Raw genomic sequence first — 22,097 nt, 5'->3', positions numbered from 1 at the left:
TAGCATGCTAGCAGAGTGGCTAGCTACACACAGGTAAACACATTAGCATCTACACTAGCATTCAGTGTGTGTGTGTGTGTGTGTGTCTCTTGACCCGTGTGGCCGTCTAGTAAATGCTCAGCCACTCATCATCTCAAAATTACAGCACTGTTGGATAATGCACACAGCTCAGGCCCGGAGCTTTAAATAGCTGTTTGTTCCATTTCTATTGCAGGCCCATTTACCATTGTTTTACGCCTGGATGAGCACTAATTTGGTGGCTGCTGTGACCGACAGGTCAAATAGGGGCGGATGATTGCTACCTCTAGTCAGAGAGAACCTGAAAAGCAGCTCTGATCCAAGGGAATACATTAGAATAAATTGGTTGCTCCATTTTGTACTGCCTCAGTCATTGTGGATACACACACACACACACACACACAGAGATCATAGACTTCAGTCATTGGTGACAAATCGTGCCATTCAAGCTAAGGGAGGATAGATCCTGGTGCTGCTCCTAAGAACCAAACCCTCTATTCCCTCTACAATGTCCCCTCTGAATGCAAATCAAATCCAATAGCACAGCGCTTAGTTTTTCTCCACATCACATACAATGAGTCATATCAACGCGCGACAGAGCTGGTGTGCTGTGCTGTGCTTGTTTCAGCAGAAGGTGGGGGCGGGAGAGGAGAGGAGCAGGGGTGTGTGACAGTCTGTGTGAGGCATGGAGGGAGAGAAAGTAGCCAAACCGACACGCGCTAGTTAGATAAACTATGGCAGCAACAAGTTTGTCTATCATACCATCTGGTAGTGCCCGACTTGAATGCATCAAATTGTTGTAAAGAAGCTAGATAGCTAACATAGTAAGGCTGATTGAGGCTGTTTTGCTGCGCTCCCCGTACTGGTCTACAACACCATTCATATTAAACAGCCTACCTGCTGGTTGATCATTGTAGCCTACTCCTCATTTGGCCATCTTCATTCAGTAATTTTAATTCCATTTGGCATTGATTAGAAATGTCCCACTTCACTTGCTACACTGATTGACTAGAAGCTACACGTGAAACGGATGTGTAGGCTACATGCGAGTCGTTTTTACGGGGCGCACTTATAACTGTCATAAAACTGTTTTATTAAAAAATAAATAATGCATTTTTTTCTCATTTAACCTTTATTTAACTAGGCAAGTCAGTTAAGAACAAATTCTTATTTACAATGACTGACTAGGAACAGTGGGTTAACTGCCTTGTTCAGGGGCAGAACGACAGATTTTTACCTTGTCAGCTTGGGGATTCGATCTGGCAACCTTTCGGTTACTGGCCCAACGCGCCAACCACTAGGCTACCTGCCACCCCAATGGTCTATCTTGTAAGCTATGTAGCAATGTCACAGACAATTTTATTTAATTGCAGACAAATCTTTTTCACTATTAAAGTAGGCCTATATTCTTCTAACAAATTAATACTCTCCCAAGTAACAGAATACTATCATCCGGTGGGATATCTGCATAACCGTGCCCATCCCTAGTTTGTGTGTGTGTGTGTTACCTGCGTGATGCAGGCGCCGGTGAAGGCCACGATGACGGCCACTACGTTAACGGTGAGCTGGAACTGGAGGAACTTGGAGATGCTGTCGTAGACGTTGCGGCCCCACATCACCGCCTTGACGATGCTGCTGAAATTGTCGTCCGTCAGGATGATGTCAGAGGCCTCCTTGGCCACGTCTGTGCCGGCGATACCCTGCAGGTGACACACACACATTAAGTTCTATATTAAAGTTGTTCACAGGCCTCCGCTCTGGACACACATATTTCTCTCCCAGGAGACAAGGGTTCAATCCCCACTCCAAACCTTCATACCATTCTTCATATCCCCGTCTACCCCTCTGTCAACTCATAACGGTCTCATTAAGTCAAAATGCGTAAGAGAAACAAGAGTTCGATATTCAAGTAGTCGTAGCCCTATACACATGTAATTGCGGTGCAGTACTTCTTTCTTTTCTCTCCAAAACTCTTGAACGTGCCGTCCTTGGCCAGCTCTCCTGCCATCTCTCTCAGAATTACCTTCTTGATCCTAATCAGTCAGGTTTCAAGACTGGGCATTCAACTGAGACTGCTCTTCTCTGTGTCACGGAGGCTCTCCGCACTGCTAAAGCTAACTCTCTCTCCTCTGCTCTCATCCTTCTAGACCCATCTGCTGCCTTTGATACTGTGAACCATCAGATCCTCCTCTCCACCCTCTCCGAGTTGGGCATCTCCGGCGCAGCCCACGCTTGGATTGCGTCCTACCTGACAGGTCGCTCCTACCAGGTGGCGTGGCGAGAATCTGTCTCCGCACCACGCGCGCTCACCACTGGTGTCCCCCAGGGCTCTGTTCTAGGCCCTCTCCTATTCTCGCTATACACCAAGTCACTTGGCTGTCATATCCTCACATGGTCTCTCCTATCATTGCTATGCAGACGACACACAATTAATCTTCGCCTTTCCCCCCTTCTGATAACCAGGCGGCGAATCGCATCTCTGCATGTCTGGCAGACATATCAGTGTGGATGACGGATCACCACCTCAAGCTGAACCTCGGCAAGACGGAGCTGCTCTTCCTCCCGGGGAAGGACTGCCGTTCCATGATCTCGCCATCACGGTTGACAACTCCCTTGTGTCCTCCCAGAGTGCTAAGAACCTTGGCGTGATCCTGGACAACACCCTGTCGTTCTCCACTAACATCAAAGCGGTGACCCGATCCTGTAGGTTCATGCTCTACAACATTCGCAGAGTACGACCCTGCCTCACACAGGAAGCGGCGCAGGTCCTAATCCAGGCACTTGTCATCTCCCGTCTGGACTACTGCAACTCGCTGTTGGCTGGGCTCCCTGCCTGTGCCAGTAAACCCCTACAACTCATCCAGAACGCCGCAGCCCGTCTGGTGTTCAACCTTCCCAAGTTCTCTCACGTCACCCCGCTCCTCCGCTCTCTCCACTGGCTTCCAGTTGAAGCTCGCATCCGCTACAAGACCATGGTGCTTGCCTACGGAGCTGTGAGGGGAACGGCACCTCCGTACCTTCAGGCCCTGATCAGGCCCTACACCCAAACAAGGGCACTGCGTTCATCCACCTCTGGCCTGCTCGCCTCCCTACCTCTGAGGAAGCACAGTTCCCGATCAGCCCAGTCAAAACTGTTTGCTGCTCTGGCACCCCAATGGTGGAACAAGCTCCCTCACGACGCCAGGACAGCGGAGTCAATCACCACCTTCCGGAGACACCTGAAACCCCACCTCTTTAAGGAATACCTGGGATAGGATAAAGTAATCCTTCTAACCCCCCCCCCTTAAAAGATTTAGATGCACTATTGTAAAGTGGTTGTTCCACTGGATATCATAAGGTGAATGCACAAATTTGTAAGTCGCTCTGGATAAGAGCGTCTGCTAAATGACTTAAATGTAAAATGTAAATGCAGTACGTTTGTTGCTACTGTTGACATGTGCCGATATATGATGGCCATTGGTCACTACAGAGTGTGATGTTATCAGTCACATCTTTCTCTCTTTTTTACGCATGATACATTCATTGCGTCGCTTTGTAAACATGCAGTACATTACAGCCATAAAGTTTACAATGCCATGTTTAAAACCCAACATCGTGTTTGACTCCCCATATAAAAGTGCAGATTAAAGTTCCATCATGATCGTTATCTGGACTTGTGACGATATGCCTCACGGTTATCTGGACAGTATGAGATGGCATACAATACGGGCAATCATTTACAGCCAACTAGTATCAACATGTTACTTTCTGATACGACTGGCAAAGAAATGAGACTCACCATGGCGAAGCCGACATCAGCTTTCTTCAAGGCGGGCCCGTCGTTGGTGCCGTCTCCTGTGACTGCTACTACCTGCCTCTGTTCTAAGACCGTACTGTCGATGATACCTGGGGGGAGAGAAAAGAAACTTACCAAATAACAGATTTGAAATGACAGATTTCAGGACACTGACTTGTGAAAATGACATTTTTCATTTTCATCCTGTAAGAGCAAAGCAAAGTACCTTTGACTAATGTATGCTTGTCGGTGGGTGAGGATCGTGCAAGTACTCGGAGTTTGGGCCAGATCTTATCAATGCGCTCTTGTTCAATCTAGAAGGGAAAAATTTGACTAATTAGCCTACAATCCCTATTCTTCATTTATTTACCATGTTGTTAGCTTGTTCCATTAGTCCATCAGGGCCAACTAACCCTACTAGGTTTATTAACACTGAAGTACAATGTCAAACAGGGTCGTGTTCATTAGGGCACGCAATGGAAAAAGGTCTCAAACCTTTTGCAATGGGAAATGAAAATAAGTCTTTCTTATTGTACAAGCCCAGGTAGTCTCTCCCCGTTTCAATCCATTTTCTTCCGTTTGGTGATAATGAACACGACCTAGTTGATTGTGTTTTGGTGTAAAGGCACGACAATATATTTAACCCACCTCTCCCTTCTCGTTGCGGATCCGTCGGTTGAACTCCTTGCCTTCCATGCACAGGAACTCGTCTCCGGGCTGCAGGATGCCGCACTTGGTGGCGATGGCGCGGGCCGTGTTGATGTTGTCCCCGGTTACCATGCGTACCGTGATCCCGGCACGCTGACATTTCTTGATGGCGTCCGGGACCTGGAGGGGCAGAGAGGGAGAGGTGTTAGTGTGACTGACTGGCTGCGAATTCTGGGTTTCCTGACAGCTGCAGGACTGTCCTAGCTTGCAGAGCTCAAGCCTAGGCATCAGCTCAGGGAGTGTACACAAGTCTTCAGGTCTCGGGCAAGGTCACTGTACGAGCAAACCACTTCTGTTCCATAGGGAACAAGTCATCCTCAATACGCCATCTGGTTGCAATTTGTCTTTAACCATCACAGGAGCTGTTGATAGACCATGTGTGAGGCTGACAGAGATGAACCATTAACTAGGACCCAGAGTTGTTCCTAGTCAGAGGCCTCTCTGAATGTCACATATCTATACTGATAAGAACACACTTCGGGGTCAATGGAAATGTCAATAACACAATAACTCTGACATTTGCATACAACTGTGTGCAGAGGCTTGCTTCCTTTTCACTAGCCTCATGCCCTAGAAGCCATGTTGTGTGTGTGGTAGGTAAAGTATATCAGATTACTCCACTGTATCTTTACTAATGTCAGTCTGCTTGTTTTGTTTGACTGTGGTCCATAAACTGACCTCGGGTCTGACTGGGTCCTCGATGCCCACCACACATACACAGGTCAGGCTGGTGAGGATGTCATTCTCCTGGTCCCAGTCAGGCTCGCCCTCCGAGACAGGGAAGTCGCGGTAGGCCAGGCAGATGGTGCGCAGGCCCTCTGAGGCCATGGGCTCAATCACCTTTTTCACCATGTCCTCTCTGTCCCGGGGACGAAACACCTTAGTCTCGCCACTCGCCGTCAGAAGCTTAGAACACCTGGTGGTGGGGGACAGAGCGAGAGAGGGACAGAGCGAGAGAGAAAGATAGACAGAAAGCGACAGAGACGGGTGTGATGTGGTTAGACCCAGCAGGAAGCCTGTTTCTCTGACTTCGTCCCAAATGGCACCCCAATCCCTACATAGTGCATTACATTTGACCAGACCCTATTGGTGGGTAAAAGGGAGGCGTGTTTAGAGCCATTTGGGAAGGCTTAGACTCATTTCTCCGGGCCTGTTTTTAAGAAGCTATGTTAAGGGGCTTGGTGGGATGCACTTGAACTACTTAGCGCCTAAGCCGAAAACAATGCCTTTGCAAGCCTGCCTGGCCACCTAGATCCCATGCTAAGCTCTTTCAATGAGAGGTGTTTAGTGCTCTGCTAATTGTGTGCCATCCACAACAAAACCAAAGTTGTTCCATGTTTGTATGAGGTGATAACTTGTACACTATCGGTAGATAATATCATTGGCTATATATGCCACTTAGCAGACCCGGTTGTCCAAACTAACTTACTGAATGCATACATTTTAGTATGTGTGTGATCATGTGGAAATTGAACCAACAACCTTGGCATTGCTAGCACAACGCTCTTTCCAACTGAGCCCCACAGGACAATAGAATCCATACAGGGACTTAATGTACACCAATTTACACTTAGTTTACCATTGATATCAATGTCTGACTAGTTAAGATTCACCCCATACTGAATACTGAGAGCAGCTTGATTTAGCTTGAAACCCAAACCTACTTCTTGAGGAGGATCTCGGAAGCTCCCTTGCTGAACATGCGGAAGCTCCTGTCGGCATTCTTCAGCACGGTGCTCATGGACTTCCTGCAGGAGTTGAAGGTGTAGACCTTGTAGAGCTTCTCCTCAGGGATCTCGTTGCGGATGGCCTGGTAGTCACGCTTCAGGTCATTAGCGAAGCCCAGCAAGGCACATTCGGTTTTGTTGCCCACCTGGCGCGGCAGACCACCTTCCTTCTCCGGAGACTGGTTACAGAGAAAGACACACCAAGTATCACGTAAGGGTTGTGTTCAGTTGGCACAAAACGCAAGAAACCGGTATCCAAAGGGAGTGCAATGAGGGGGTACCATCTGAACTTGCCCAATTATAAAAGCTTGTCTTCCGTTGTAAAATGTTTTGCTACGGCATGGCCTAATGATTAGGACCCAGGTCACGTTGGAGGCTATTAACATTCAGTCATCTCATACTAGTGATTTGTTACTGACATGACATTTACAAGCAAAACTCCTACCCCACATTTAATCAATTAAATCGTCAACAATGTTACTCTAAACCCATCAGTGACTGCACATCGATAGTGCACACACACACACACACACGCCTGTGCAGTACTCCTGGACAGACCACCCTTTCTCGAAGCAACCTCCCTCACCATAATGTTGGTGGTGTAGGCGCTGTTGACGCTGATGCCCAGGACAAGGATGTCCATGATGGCGGAAGGGATGAGCTGGGGCTCAGGCACGTTGCGGTAGTGCTTGTCGGCCACGTAGGCCTGCACCACCGTCATGCGGTTCATGGTCAGCGTGCCCGTCTTGTCCGAGCAGATGGCCGTAGCGTTGCCCATGGTCTCACAGGCGTCCAGGTGACGCACCAGGTTGTTGTCTTTCATCATTTTCTGTTTGGAAGAAGATGGGGGGGGAGACATCATGAAAAAGGTCATTGAATTAAATATGAGCTGCAGAAGGTAAATATGAGCTGCTGAGGGGGGTCAAAGCCTAAAAATAGAAAGGGACGGTTTAACTAAGCTTTTCCATTCAACAGTACTGCAGTGGCATCCTCCCCTCTCTGCATCAAAAGCTGCTGTAGCTTCTAAGTCTACAGTGGTGTGAGTGGGCTGGATAACGCCTTAAATACTGGTCTTCCAGGGCTAGGGTCTACTACTGATATTACTAATCAACCTGTTGGCCCAACAACTCCAGTTAGAAGGATCATGACACAGCCAACTGGCTTTAATGTATCAGCTACAGTCTTGGCTAAGTGAAGGGTTAACTGTCTGAGGGCTAACCTACTTTGTAAGCGAATAATGCTTGAGTTAACAAGTAAAGCTCGTTGGCAGTGCAGGTCTGTTCACACTGCTCGCGGTAAAAAGCTACACCAGGAAGTTAACTGATGAATTGTAACCTTGCACAGCCACAATGGCTGGGCGATATGGTCTATGTTTTCAAACTTATTGGTGAGTCATGATATACACTATATATACAAAAGTATGTGGACACCCCTTCAAATTTGTGTATTCTGCCATTTCAGCCACCCATGTTGCTGACAGGTGTATACAATTGAGCACACAGCCATGCAATCTCCATAGACAAACACTGACAGTAGAATGGCCTTACTGAAAAGCTCATTGACTTTCGACGTGGCACCGTCATAGGATGCCACCTTTCCAACAAGTCAGTTCATCAAATTTCTGCCCTGCTAGAGCTGCCCCAGTCAACTGTAAGGGCTGTTATTGAAGTGGAAACGTCTAAGAGCAACAATGGCACAGCCGCAAAGTGGTAGGCCACACAAGTTCACAAAACGGGACCGCCGAGTGCTGAAGCGCGTAAAAATCAGCTGTCCTCGGTTGCAACACTCACTACCAGGTTCCAAACTACCTCTGGAAGCAACGTCAGCATAAGAACTGTTAGTCGGGAGCTTCATGAAATGGGTTTCCATGGCCGAGCAGCCGCACACATGCCTAAGATCACCATGCGCAACGCCAAGCGTCGGCTGGAGTAGTGTGAACACGTTCTCTGGAGTGATGAATCACACTTCACCATCTAGCAGTCCGACGGATGAATCTGGGTTTGGCGGATGCCAGGAGAACGCTACCTGCCCCAATACATAGTGCCAACTGTAAAGTTTGGTGGAGGAAGAATAATGGTCTGGGGCTGTTTTTCATGGTTCGGGCTAGGCCACTTCATTCCAGTGAAGGAAAATCTTAATGTGACAGCATACAATCATATTCGATATGATTCTGTGCTTCCAACAGTTTGGGGAAGGCCCTTTCCGGTTTCAGCATTACAACACCCCCGTGCAAAGCGGGGTCCATACAGAAATGGTTTGTTGAGATCGGTGTGGAAGAACTTAACTGGCCTGCACAAAGCCCTGATCGAACACATTTGGGATGAATTGGAATGCCAACTGGGAGACAGGCCTAATCGCCCAACATCAGAGCCAGACCTCACTAATGCTCTTGTGGCTGAATGAACGCAAGTCCCCTTAGCAATGTTGCAACATCTAGTGGAAAGCCTTCCCAGAAGAGTGGAGGCTGTTATAGCAGCAAAGGGGGACCAACTCCATATTAATGACCATGATTTTGGAATGAGATGTTTTGAGAAAATTGTATTTTTTTCATCAAATAAGCTTTGTCGTCAATACACTGCATTTCAAGCAGTCAGGAATAATCTAATGATACTGAAGCTAAATATAAGCCTTCCACAACCATAATACCCAGTAATTATTTAATACAAATAGTTTAACTTGCTTTTATGCAATAATCACTGATCTGGCTTTCAAGTCTATGAAAATGCCCTTTTTGTAACAAATGTAACCAGAACCATGCATAATGCACATCCACTAATAATGACTAACTTCTTACAACAGGCATTATAGAAACCCAACAGGTCTCATAAATAATCTCTCAAGCACAAGCATACGCGCTAGTGAGTAGCCAGCTAATCTTTATATTTACTCCATATATGGTCCAGCCCTAACAGACACTCCATATTCGGACAACTACAACCAATAAAATGGCTTATCGTCTAGTATAGTGTTTTTGCCGCAGACCCTGAGGCGGAAGGGGAACCTACTTTGACGGAGTAGGCCAGGGAGATGGTGACGGCCAGGGGAAGACCCTCGGGGACGGCCACCACCAGCACGGTGACGCCGATGATGAAGAACTTGACGAAGAACTGGACGTAGATGGGCGTGCAGTCCTTGTGCCAGGGCAGGCCCTGCACCCAGAAGGTGTCCACCACGAACAGCACCACCAGGATGATGACCGTGATGGCAGACATCACCAGGCCTAGAGAGAACATAGTAGTGAGACTCTTCATCTACAATATAATCAACAGGAGTGCAATCATTACGCCCATTCTGTTGCCAAAACGTTTACCGTCAACGGAAAATGTTTTGCAACCAAAACTAAAGTTTATTGGACAAATTAAGGTACAACCCTCCCGGTTTGGTTCTGTTTGTTTCCGTTTGGTTCTTTAACAGTTTCCGATGCAAGAGGTAATGAATACACCCCAGGTCTTCCTACTAGACTACAGAGTACTGACCAGAACCTCAGAGAGAGCGAGACCGCAAAAAAGAGGAGAGAGCGACAACGAGAGAGCGACAGCGAGAGATAGCGACAGGGGGAGAGAGCAGGGGGGAAGAGTGAGAGAGCGGGCAAGAGGGAGAGCACGAGAGAGAGGGGGAGAGTGCGAAAGTGAGTGCGAGAGAGAGGGGGAGAGAGAGACAGCGGAGAGGGGGAGAGCGAGACAGCGGAGAGGGGGAGAGGGAGACAGCGGAGAGCGAGCGACAGCGCAACAGCGAGCGAGAGAGCGACATCGAGAGCGACAGCGAGAGAGCGCCAGCGCGACATCGAGACAGCTAGAGGGCGCGACAGCTAGAGGGCGCGACAGCGAGAGCGACAGCTAGAGAGAGTGCGACTGCGAGAACGACAGTGAGAGAGAGAGAGAGAGCGACAGCGAGAGAAAAGAGAAGTTCACTGACCGGCTTTGCCAATTTGTACTGCTAATTTGGTTAGCTTCCCCTGGAGAACGGACTTCTCCTTCTTCTCCTTCAAGTTGGATTTCCTCTTCTCATCGATGTCGACTTCATCGCTGTTGAGCGGCTGCATCTCCATGGCGGCTCCGTCCGCGGCTTTAGCTGAGGGGGAGAGAAGAGAGGGGGCGTTGACTTAAAGGTTGGACTGACTCAGAATGGAGGTACTCCTACTGCAGTTTCAATTACCAGCCCTCAAGGGTGAGAAGGCTTCTGGTTTTCATGTTTTAGTTCTAATCAACTGGACTGTTTTGCCAACCAATTAGCTGATGAATGAACTACCAGTTAGGAAGGAAACCAGCACTAGTAGCCTTGCCTTTCTGCCTACCTGGCCCATGCTCAGCAGGCAACAAGCAGAAACAAAGATTTTGAAACAGGATTTACTGTTCCTTGTTTCATGCCTACTGACCATAACCTGATTACTGTTCATTCTTGCATGTTCATTTAAAAAAGCAAGTCACTGCACAACTGTTAAAGCAAACAAACTTTGGACATAGGGGTTGAGATAAGCAAGTTGGAAAATCAATGACAAGTAGTTCCATCTCTCCAGTCCTTTAGTGTGATTCAATAAGGATTAATTGTCAAAGAGACTTGAGAGGGTGCCATATTTTTGCAAACCTTTTCTTTTTGGCTTCGATACAGAGTGCTTTTGGAAGGGAACTTGGGGTAAAAGTCATTACAATTTTGAGTCCAGTCCAAAATGTAATTTGGTAGGAATCTAATTACCATATTCCCACTCAGAGAGCAGCAGCGCTGGGATCTGTGGAATCCGCTGGTACAGTGGCCAGACAGACACCATTTCAATTAGAGGTCGACCGATTAATCGGAATGGCCGATTAATTAGGGCCGATTTCAAGTTTTTATAACAATCGGTACTCGGTATTTTTGGCCACCGATTTGCCGATTTAAAAAATAAATACATTTTGTAATAATATTTTTTTAGCTAGGCAAGTCAGTTAAGAACACATTCTTATTTTTGATGACGGCCTAGGAACGGTGGGTTAACTGCCTTGTTCAGGGGCAGAACGACAGATTTTTACCTTGTCAGCTTGGGGATTCAATCTTGCAACCTTACTAGTCCAACGCTCTAACCACCTGCTTTACATTGCACTCCACGAGGAGCCTGCCTGTTACGCGAATGCAGTAAGAAGCCAAGGTAAGTTGCTAGCTAGCATTAAACTTATCTTATAAAAAACAATCAATCATAATCACTAGTTAACTACACATGGTTGATGATATTACTAGTTTATCTAGCCTGTCCTGCGTTGCATATAATCGATGCGGTGCGCATTCGCGAAAAAGGACTGTCGTTGCTCCAACGTGTACCTAACCATAAACATCAATTCCTTTCTTAAAATAAATACACAAGTATAGATTTTTAAACCTGCATATTTATTTAATATTGCCTGCTAACATGAATTTCTTTTAACTAGGGAAAATGTGTCACCTCTGCAACAGAGTCAGGGTATATGCAGCAGTTTGGACCGCCTGGCTCGTTGCGAACTGTGTGAATACCATTTCTTCCTAACAAAGACAGCCAACTTCGCCAAACGGGGGATGATTTAACAAAAGCGCATTTGCAAAAAAAGCACAATCGTTGCAGGACTGTACCTAACCATAAACATCAATGCCTTTCTTAAAATCAATACACAGAAGTATATATTTTTAAACCTGCATATTTAGCTAAAAGAAATCCAGGTTAGCAGGCAATATTAACCAGGTGAAATTGTGTCATTTTGCGTTCATTGCACGCAGAGTCAGGGTATATGCAACAGTTTGGGCCGCCTGGCTCGTTGCGAACTAATTTGCCAGAATTATGACATAACATTGAAGGTTGTGCAATGCAACAGGAATATTTAGACTTAGGGATGCCACCCGTTAGATAAAATACAGAACGGTTCCGTATTTCACTGAAAAAAATAAACGTTTTGTTTTCGAGATGATAGTTTCCGGATTCGACCATATTAATGACCTAAGGCTTGTATTTCTGTGTTTATTATATTACAATTAAGTCTATGATTTGATATTTGATAGAGCAGTCTGACTGAGCGGTGGTAGGCAGCAGCAGACTCGTAAGCATTCATTCAAACAGCACTTTCGTGCGTTTTGCCAGCAGCCCTTCGCAATTCTTCAAGCATTGTGCTGTTTATGACTTCAAGCCTATCAACTCCCAAGATTAGGTTGGTGTAACCGATGTGAAATGCCAAACTAGTTAGCCGGGTGCGCGCTAATAGTGTTTCAAACGTCACTCGCTCTGAGACTTGGAGTAGTTGTTCCCCTTGCTCTTCATGGTTAACGCTGCTTCGAGGGTGGCTGTTGTCGATGTGGTCCTGGTTCGAGCCCAGGTAGGAGCGAGGAGAGGGACGGAAGCTATACTGTTACACTGGCAATGCTGAAGTGCCTATAAGAACAGCCAATAGTCAAAGGTATATGAAATACAAATCGTATAGAGAGAAATAGTCCTATAATTCCTAGAATAACTACAACCTAAAACTTCTTACCTGGGAATATTGAAGACTCATGCTAAAAGGAACCACCAGCTTTCATATGTTCTCATGTTCTGAGCAAGGAACTTAAAACGTTAGCTTTTTTACAATGCACATATTGCACTTTTAACTTTCTTCTCCAACACTTTGTTTTTGTATAATTTAAACCAAATTGAACATGTTTCATTATTTATTTGAGGCTAAATTGATAGTATTTATGTATTATATTAAGTTAAAATAAGTGTTCATTCAGTATTGTTGTAATTGTCATTATTACAAATAAATAAAATAAAAAACAAAATGGGCCGATTAATCGGCAGCGTCTTTTTTTGGCCCTCCAATAATCGGCGTTGAAAAATCATAATCGGCCGACCTCTAATTTCAATTCCTCTAAAGCCCCCTTTCCCTCCCTCCCGGGTTTGAAAATGCCAACAGACACCTTGACTCATCTGACCAAGTAACATAGAAGACGCTGAGCCCCTGGTCTGACGGCGGGCGGGCACTGCAGGGAAAGATCAATGTGTCGGCTTCACCCGTCTCTCTCCCAACCCTGGACTGACTGAACAGTCATTATCTCTCTCTCTCTCTCATTATATACTGTCTCTCTCTCCCAGCCCTGGACTGACTGAACAGTCATTATATACTGTCTGTCTCTCTCTCCCAGCCCTGGACTGACTGAACAGTCATTACATATCACCAGTCGATTCTATCTCCAGGCTCCTCCCTTGCTGATGCCAGGAGCCACACAGACAGCATCTGCAGGATGGGTGCCACGATATTCCCAGGTGGCGTGTTCTGCATTTACACAGCCTGTAATCCCAGACTGAAGGATTATTCTGCTCACTCCTGGCAAAGAGAGAATCTGTGCATAAAGGAGCTCCGCCAGGACCTCAATGAACAGGCTCCCGCTAGCGAACAGCACAGCTGCCGCTCTGTAGACACTGGGTGACTCAATGAACTTTAGAGAGCTGGGTCTCACGGTCGTACAATAGCATGCCGCTGAACAGTTGACATGGTCTATGAGTACTATAGAATGAAGGGTTCAGATTGGACAGCTACGTCCTCAATCAATAAGAGAGAGAAAGAGGGAGCGAGAAGGCCAAAAAGAAGATGCTCTTCCCCAGGATTGTTACAGGGCTGTAATCTCCTCGCTAAATCGCCATAGCTGAATTCAACAGTACCTGCCGCTAAATTCTTGGAGAGGCATGGGAGAGAGGGTAACATGCTGGCCCAGACTAGACAATGAATGGACCAGTCACGGGCACACACACTCTGACCCACAAGGCCACAGAGCAGCATGGGGAAACAACCTAACCCGACACAGATTAACCTACTCCTACTGACACCAGGCTAAGCGACAGGTCAAGGTTGAACTAAAATCCAATACTGTTAACTGGGCTGAGGAGAAGGCAATAATGTAGAGCGAAACAGATCAAGGTTGAATTAAAATCCAATACTGTTAACTGGGCTGAGGAGAAGGCAATAATGTAGAGCGAAACAGATCAAGGTACTGTAGCAGCGTGCAACCAAGTCAAAAGGAAATGAAAACGCACTCCGGTCTGTTACACTCACCTTTCTTGCGGTTTTCAGCTGCTCCATCTTGCTCTGTGGATGGAAAGTAAAACCCAGAGGAATAGTCAGTCACTTATTGGGGAGCAATTTGCAAACGGCTGCAATTCTGACCACCAACTTGATATATTTCCAATTATGTAAATCTGCCATTTTGATTTGATACCGTGAGAGACGCCAATAATTTTTATGAGAAGCCAAACAGATGAATGCTGGGATTGCATTATGACACGCACATTCTAAATCAGCTCCTCCAGCCAAAAGGCCATTCTTACCCCCTCGCCTCATACCAAACAAGTCCACACACACGATAGAACTAGAGCCAGCCACTTTCAACATACACAAACACACCAAAAGCCTTAAACTACATAAATTGATCTACATCCTACTAAAGTATATTAACTTGTTTCAAATCCCTGAAACGTACGCACACATGCACTATACATACAAAAGAATGTGGACACCCCTTTAAATTCGTGGATTTGGATATTTCAGCCACACCCGTTGCTGAAAGGTGTATAAAATCGGGCACACGGCCATTCAATCTCCATACATAGACAAACATTGGCAGTAGAATGGCCTTACTGAAGAGCTCAGTGACTTTCAACATGGCACTGTCATAGGAGGCCACCTTTCCAACAAGTCCGTTCAAATTTCTGCCCTGCTAGAGCTTCCCCGGGCAACTAAGTGCTGTTATTGTGAAGTGGAAACGTCTAGGAGGAACAACGGCTCAGCTGCGAAGTGGTAGGCCACACAAGCTCACAGAACGGGACCGCCGAGTGCTGAAGCGAGTAAATATCCTCTGTCCTTGGTTGCAACAGTCACTACCAAGTTCCAAACTGCCTCTGAAAGCAACGTCAACACAATAACTGGTTTCCATGGCAGAGCAGCTGCACACAAGCCTAAGATCACCATGCCTAATGCCAAGCGTCGGCTGGAGAGGTGTAAAGCTCTCGCCGCCATTGGACTCTGGAGCAGTGGAAAAACATTCTCTGGAGTGACGAGTCGCACTTCATCATCTGGTAGTCCGACAGATGAATCTGGGTTTGGTGGATGCTAAAACAACACTACCTGCTCCAATGCATTGTACCAACTGTAAAGTTAAGTGGAGGAGGAATAATGGTCTGGGGCTGTTTTTCATAGTTCGGGCTAGGCCCCTTAGTTCCTGTGAAGGAGAATCTTAACACTATAGCATACAATGACATTCTAGATGATTCTGTGTTTCCAACTTTGTAGCAACAGTTTGGGGAAGGCCCTTTCCAGTTTCAGCAGGACAATGCCCCCATGCACAAAGCGAGGTCCATACAGAAATGGTTTGTCGAGATCTATATTGAAGAACTTGACTGGCTGCACAGAGCCCTGACCTCAACCCCCATCAAACACCTTTTGGATGAATTAGAACGCAGACTGCGAGCCAGGCCCCGCAGCAATGTTCCAACATCTAGTGGAATGCCTTCCCAGAAGAGTGGAGCCTTGTTATGGCAGCAAAGGGGGGGACCAACTCCATATTAATGACCATGATTTTGGAATGAGATGTTCGACCAGCAGGTGTCCACATACTTTTGGTCATGTAGTGTATACACACACGGCCTTGATTGAACAGAACTACAATTGCTGAACAAAGAATGGCAGAAGGCACTGGGCTCTGTCGAACAAACACTAACAGCATATATCCCATCGTGAGCTGAAAGCACTCAATACAAGGCTGCCGACTGCACAGGCACAGCAGCATTGAACACAGCAACAAGGGCTAAAGGTAAAGCCTTGCCAACTATTCCCATTGAAGCAGCAGCTCTCCCAAAATAAGTCCCACCACAGCTGAGACCTGACCTGTGCTCAGCTTAGCTCTAGTTCAAACCTCTCTCCTCTGTCAGCTCAGTGCCGTCTGCTCTGCTGTGTGAGTAAGCGATTAGTGTTGCTGCAGCGTACAGCCCAGACAGAGGCCACTAATTCTCTACCTGTCTGACTCTGCTTCCTCATACTTCTCTGCACATCAACTGCATCTATAGAAATTCAACAAAAGACTGTTGAGAGGAAAACTTCATTCTTTGTGTGACGGCCAAAGGCATAATAAAATGATAAAAAAAGCGTTGGTAGAGAACTGAATCATGAATCGATTCCGCCGCGCTCTGAAATGTCAACGTACTTTTCTTCTCTTTCTTCTCCTTCTTCTCCTTCTTCTTAGCCTCCTTCTCCTCCTCGTCATCGTCGTCTTCCTCCGAGGCACCCAGTAAAGCGAAGATTATTCCAGTTTGAGAGTTCTCACCCACGGCTGTGACCAGCATTTTACCGGAGCCCTCCATGACATGAGTGCCTGCAGAGGGAAAACAGATAAGGGGGGGGGGGGGGGTGAGGTAGTGCCGCCATAGACATACAACTGATGCTTACCCTGTATAGGCCTCTGCCAGGGCTTTTCCTTACTATTACTTAGATAAAGCCATGTAGACTAGGACTATGCTAACATTTTCCATTACAGTACAATTCTATGGGGAGAAGGGAATGTGGGTGTTCGCAGTCCTAGATGCTGATTCCTGTGGTAAAGTGAGTAAACCTGGGGGATACAGATAAGCATGATGTTTGTGCCTGCCTGCAGATAGAGAGGAGAGGTAGGGCCTAGCTAATGCTACAGTGTAAATGCTAGGTGTTCCCCTGACTATTACTGATCTAATGCTACAGTGTAAATGCCAGGTGTTTCCCTGACTATTACTTAGCTAATGCTACAGGCACCAACATTCCCCCTTACAATTACATGGACAGTGCAGTGTGACCTGCCTAGCTCTGTTGCTCCCGGCTTCATGTATCTGCCATAAATGGGACTGATAGTAAGGAATATTTTGGATGTTTCCAGTCCTGGGTCTGGATTTGGGAGCCTGTGGTCATTGTGAGTAAATCCGAGCAGAAAAACTGTAGGCCTATTTTGACAGCTAAATATGAGCGCATACAAACGCAACAAAGTGTATCACGTTTTGGAATGACATTTCAAAAGCAGAGTCAAGCCTCAAATACTCGTCTAGCACACAAACACATTCGCACACTCCCAGCCTTTAATCAAAAGCCAATTGTGAGCCTCAGTGAATTAATGGAAACATGAGTCCCACAACACAACGGTAGCTTTCTCCAGAGTTGAATGCCCACAACTGAGACACAGAGAGAGAAGTGCATTAAGAGCTCCCCATGCCTGTGTTAATTAGGCAGGGGCTGGTCTGAATTGGGTGGGATGATGATGACACAGACTAAAGGCAGACAGGCTCTCTTGGAGGTGAGACCAAAGGGGCCTGGAAGAGGCCCCCCTGGAAGCACTTTTAAAATCCCCTCCTTGGGGATCTGACCATAAAAAGCCCTTTTATTAAAGGATCAACGTGCCTTCATAAAATGGGATTAGGGACAAGACGAGCAATACCCTCAGACGGCAAAATAAAACAGGGTTTAGAGGTAGGTAGGTATATATTTCACAGCGCTCAAGTAGTCCTGGACCTACACAATCAGGGGTCCAATTGGAGTTCAGAAATACGCATTTTCAAAACACAGACCAACAAAATCTGTGTTTTAAACCATTTCACCTGCGTTTTATATTGAAAGTCAGTGTTGTTTTGCTTCAATAGTCACAGAAAATACATTAGTGCAACACATTCGGCAGAAAAAAAATAAATAATAATAATAATAATAAAATTAAATTAAAAATAAATAAATAAAAACATTAAAAAAAAAAAAAAAAAAAAAAACCTCCTTTTTCATCAGATGATAACAGAAGTGCAACGCTATTTGGCTAGCACCCACAAGTAAATGAGTTTACAATATTTTTTTGGTTGCAAAAACAATACATGGCCATCATATTTCTAATATTTATCATAGAATGTAGCCAGCTACATTTCCTAATGTTTTTCTTGACGTTAATATAGCATTTTACCTGAGGCTAGACCAAGAAAAGTCAGAGCACTGTCTGCTGATTGAATTCACCAATGTCATTCTCATCAGAGTGGAGAAGTGCAACTGAAGCACACCAGTCTGATGCAGAGCAGAGATTACAATAAGCAGCATTTCAGATCTGTCTTCACAAAACACAGCAAGATCTTTCTTATGAGTTTTATCTTTATTTTTGTGGAAAACGCCGAACTCCCTGACAGTACTTCTGGACTAGCTCAGAATATTGCTGGATACTGCCTGCATACCCCATTCCATGACAAAGTCAGATCCTCTATCAAGGGCCTGGCCTTCTATTCTAGTTGCAAAAGTGACTTATTCCACCATTAGGGGTGGGATACCTGGCATGCTATTCCAGTTGCAAAAATTGTTCATTCCACTATTAGGGGTCGGGTACCTGGCATGATATTTCAATGTTGTAAAATGGTTTATTCCACTATTAGTGGTGGGGTACCTGGCATGATATTTCATAGTTGTAAAATGGTTTATTCCACTATTAGGGGTGGGGTCAAATCTAGGCCGGGAAACTGATCTACAACCACATGAGCTTCATAGTATAAGAAAACATGCCAAGGCAGAAGAACAAGAATAGAACAGCTACCTGACAACAGCATGGGGTCTCTATCCAGCGTTTTCTTGACGTGGTCCGACTCCCCCGTGAGGGAGCTCTCGTCGATTTTGAGATCATTTCCTTGAATAAGAATACCATCCGAGGGCAGGAGATCACCTGGGAGACACAAACAGAATAAATATTCCTTTATGAGTTCACAAGACGTGTGGCTGAAAACAGAATATATTACACACTCTGGTCAATTCATCCTCGCCAATAACATATAACTGGGACCTAAATGTCTTCCTATTTCCTACGTAGTGGACTACTTATTATTTTTTCTCCCCAATTTCGATCTTGTCTCATCGCTGCAACACCCCAACAGGCTTGAGAGGCAAAGATCGAGTCGTACGTCCTCCGAAACATGACCCGCCAAACCACGCTTCTTAACACCCGCCCACTTAACCCAGCCGCACCAATGTGTTAGAGGAAACGCCGTTCAACAGACGACCAAAGTCAGCCAGCAGGCGCCCGGCCCGCCACAATGAGTCGCTAGAGCACGATGGGACAAAGCAAGCACCCCCAGGCAAACCCTCCCCTAACACGGACGACAGTGGGCCAATTGTGCACCGCCCTATGGGACTCCCAGTCACGGCCGGTTGTGACACAGCCTGGGATCGAACTCAGGTCTGTAGTGATGCCCCGGGTGGCCATAGTGGACTACTTTTGACCAGGGCCCATGGGGCTTGGGTCAAAAGTAGTGCACTTATATAGGGAATAGGGTGTCATTTGGGACACAGAAAGAGGTGCCTCTTACCGTATTTTATTTGTGCAACGTCGCCGACCACAATCTCAGCCACGGGGATTTGGATGACTTGGCCGCCGCGGACAACGGCAAACTTCTGCTCTTGTTCGATGCGGCTCTGCAAGCCGCGGAATTGCTTCTCTTTGCTCCAGTCGTTGAACGCTGTCACCAGCACCACGCAGACGACCGACAGCAGGATGGCGGCGCCTTCGATCCAGCCTGCCTCTGCCTCACCATCATCCTCCACCCCTCCAGCTGCGCTCCCACAGTCTGCATAAAGATCAAAGCACACAGTTCAGGGATACACTGCCAGGTGTCTAACAGACAAAATCTGAACACATATCATTAAATGTTGGTAATTAAGTAGTAAATGGGTGACAACCAGGCCCAGACGGAATTGCCGTCCGCAGAATTTATTTTAAATAAATTCACTGCAGAGGGATAGTTTAAGTCAAAATACAAATAAAATGTACACAGTGCAGTACAATGGACACCTGCAGTGCCTTCAGAAAGTATTCACACCCCTTGACTTGATCCACATTTGGTTGTGTTGCAGCCTGAATTTAAAAAATGTATTTAATTGAGATTGCGTCACTGGCCTTAACACAATACTCCATAACGTCGAAGTGGAAATATGTTTTTAGAAATTAATTCAAAATTGAATTGTCTTGAGTCAATAAGTATTCAACCCCTTGTTATGGCAAGCCAAAATAAGTTCAGGAGTAAAGATGTGCTTAATAAGTCACATAAAAAGTTGCATGGACTCACTGTGTGCAATAGTGTTAAATATGATATTTGAATTACTACCTCATCTCTGTACCCCACACATACAGATAATTGTAAGGTCCCTCAGTCAAGCTGTGAATTTCAAACACAGATTCAACCACAAAGACCAGGGAGGTTTTCCAATGCCTCGCAAAGAAGGGTACCTATTGGTAGATGGGTACAAATAAAATAAAAAGCAGACATTGAATATCACTTTGAGCATGGTGAAGTTATTAATTACACTTTGGATGATGTATCAATACACCCACTCACTACAAAGATACAGGCATTCTTCCTAACTCAGTTTCCGGAGAGGGAGGGAAAAAATTTTAAATTTTTTTAAAAAAAATAATTATTTAAAAATTAAAATAAATAAATAAATAATTTAAAAAAAACAAAAATCGCTCAGGATTTACACCATGAGGCCAATGGTGACTTCATTTAACTAGGCAAGTCAGTTAAGAACAAATTCTTATTTACAATGATGGCCTACCCCGGCTAAACCCGGACAACGCTGGGACAATTGTGCGCCGCCCTATTGGACTCCCAATCACGGCCGGATGTGATGCAGCCTGGATTCGAACCAGGGACTGCAGTGACGCACTCTTGCGCCTTAGACCGCTGCACCACTCGGGAGCCTTAAACCAGTTACAGAGTTTAATGGCTGTGATAGGAGAAAACTGAGGATTGGTTAACATTGTAGTTACTCCACAATACTAACCTAAATGACAGAGTGAAAAGAAGGAAGCCTGTACAGAATAAAATAGTCCAAAACACACATCCTGTTTGTAATAAGGCACTATAGTAAAACTGCAAAAAAAAAATGTGGAAAAGAAATTAACTTCATGTCCTGAATACAAATCGGTATGTTTGGGACATTTTGTTCAGATTGTTGACAAAAATAAAAGACAATTAAATCCATTTTAATCCCACCTTATAACAAAATGTGGAAAAAGTCAAGGGTGTGAATACTTTCTGAAGTCACTGTAGGTGGTTTACAAACTATCAGGGTGATCCAAAGTGCTCCGATTTAAAAAGAAAACATCTGAGTGAGCACAGGATGGTCAGACAACCACAGAGTTAACTCCACTACTGCCTAGGCATCAAGTAGAAGATGTAAATAGAGGTGTTGCTTACATTCTCTTTCGGCATCTGGAGGTCTATAGAAAGAAAGACCTAATGAAACTATGGCTGCCACTTCCAGGATAATCAGCGTTACATCTTGCAATGCTTCCCAAACTAATTGAAGAAATGTTTTGGGCTTTTTCGGAGGTATTAAGTTCTGCCCGAACACTTCTTTTCTTTTGTCGATGTCTGCGGGCTGCCCACTTAAACCTGGGGGAAAGACAGAGATGGAATTAGATTAAATTAAGCCAGTACATTTGTGTTTCTACATTTTCTTAGTTTACCATTGAGATTTATATTTGACAACCATTACCATACCCATAGACAAGTCTGGGGGGAAATAATGCCAATATCTAATGCCTCATTAACCTCAACAACCATGCATGTAGAAATTTGGTGAATGGATTAAATTAAAATGGCCAGGATCAGAAAGACGGAATAGATTCAGTGAATACCAACTCAAATGGTCAGAGAGCCGTATTCTGTGGCAGGGCTCCTGAAAACAAGCACCCACAGGGCATCAGCATTTCTGACAGGTCGTGCAGTGCCAAATAAAAACAATGCCACCCGGCAACAATACACGTTCTACTTCTGCAAAATAACAAGTCAACCGGAGCGACGCTCTCAGATTTATCAAGGGTAGAATTCCAGGATATAAAAATAAAAATCGAGGAGTCATATT

General features: G+C 45.5%; 1 protein-coding gene across 7 annotated transcripts in view; it reads right to left on the bottom strand.

The window, feature by feature from the left end:
* Positions 1 to 22,097, bottom strand: part of LOC115199125 (plasma membrane calcium-transporting ATPase 1) — a 57,776-nt gene that overhangs the window by 15,474 nt on the left and 20,205 nt on the right. For 4 of the 7 annotated variants that reach the window (XM_029761704.1, XM_029761707.1, XM_029761709.1 and 1 more), the window contains exons 3-17: positions 21,428 to 21,625; positions 19,538 to 19,795; positions 18,772 to 18,897; positions 16,396 to 16,563; positions 16,208 to 16,252; positions 14,253 to 14,285; positions 10,144 to 10,299; positions 9,234 to 9,448; positions 6,815 to 7,057; positions 6,166 to 6,407; positions 5,180 to 5,417; positions 4,442 to 4,621; positions 4,020 to 4,107; positions 3,797 to 3,903; positions 1,527 to 1,718 (exon numbers count right to left, since the gene is read on the bottom strand). In XM_029761704.1, the coding sequence (XP_029617564.1) occupies positions 1,527 to 1,718; positions 3,797 to 3,903; positions 4,020 to 4,107; positions 4,442 to 4,621; positions 5,180 to 5,417; positions 6,166 to 6,407; positions 6,815 to 7,057; positions 9,234 to 9,448; positions 10,144 to 10,299; positions 14,253 to 14,285; positions 16,208 to 16,252; positions 16,396 to 16,563; positions 18,772 to 18,897; positions 19,538 to 19,795; positions 21,428 to 21,625 (2,489 nt within the window). The remainder of the gene's footprint in view (positions 1 to 1,526; positions 1,719 to 3,796; positions 3,904 to 4,019; positions 4,108 to 4,441; positions 4,622 to 5,179; positions 5,418 to 6,165; positions 6,408 to 6,814; positions 7,058 to 9,233; positions 9,449 to 10,143; positions 10,300 to 14,252; positions 14,286 to 16,207; positions 16,253 to 16,395; positions 16,564 to 18,771; positions 18,898 to 19,537; positions 19,796 to 21,427; positions 21,626 to 22,097) is intronic. The other 3 variants (XM_029761706.1, XM_029761708.1, XM_029761710.1) reach the window with 1 other exon arrangement.

The sequence above is a fragment of the Salmo trutta genome, chromosome 8 (assembly GCF_901001165.1).
Source record: "Salmo trutta chromosome 8, fSalTru1.1, whole genome shotgun sequence".
Taxonomy (NCBI): domain Eukaryota; kingdom Metazoa; phylum Chordata; class Actinopteri; order Salmoniformes; family Salmonidae; genus Salmo; species Salmo trutta.
Note: the sequence above shows the minus strand (reverse complement) of the source record. Positions and strands in the feature narration are given on the sequence as shown.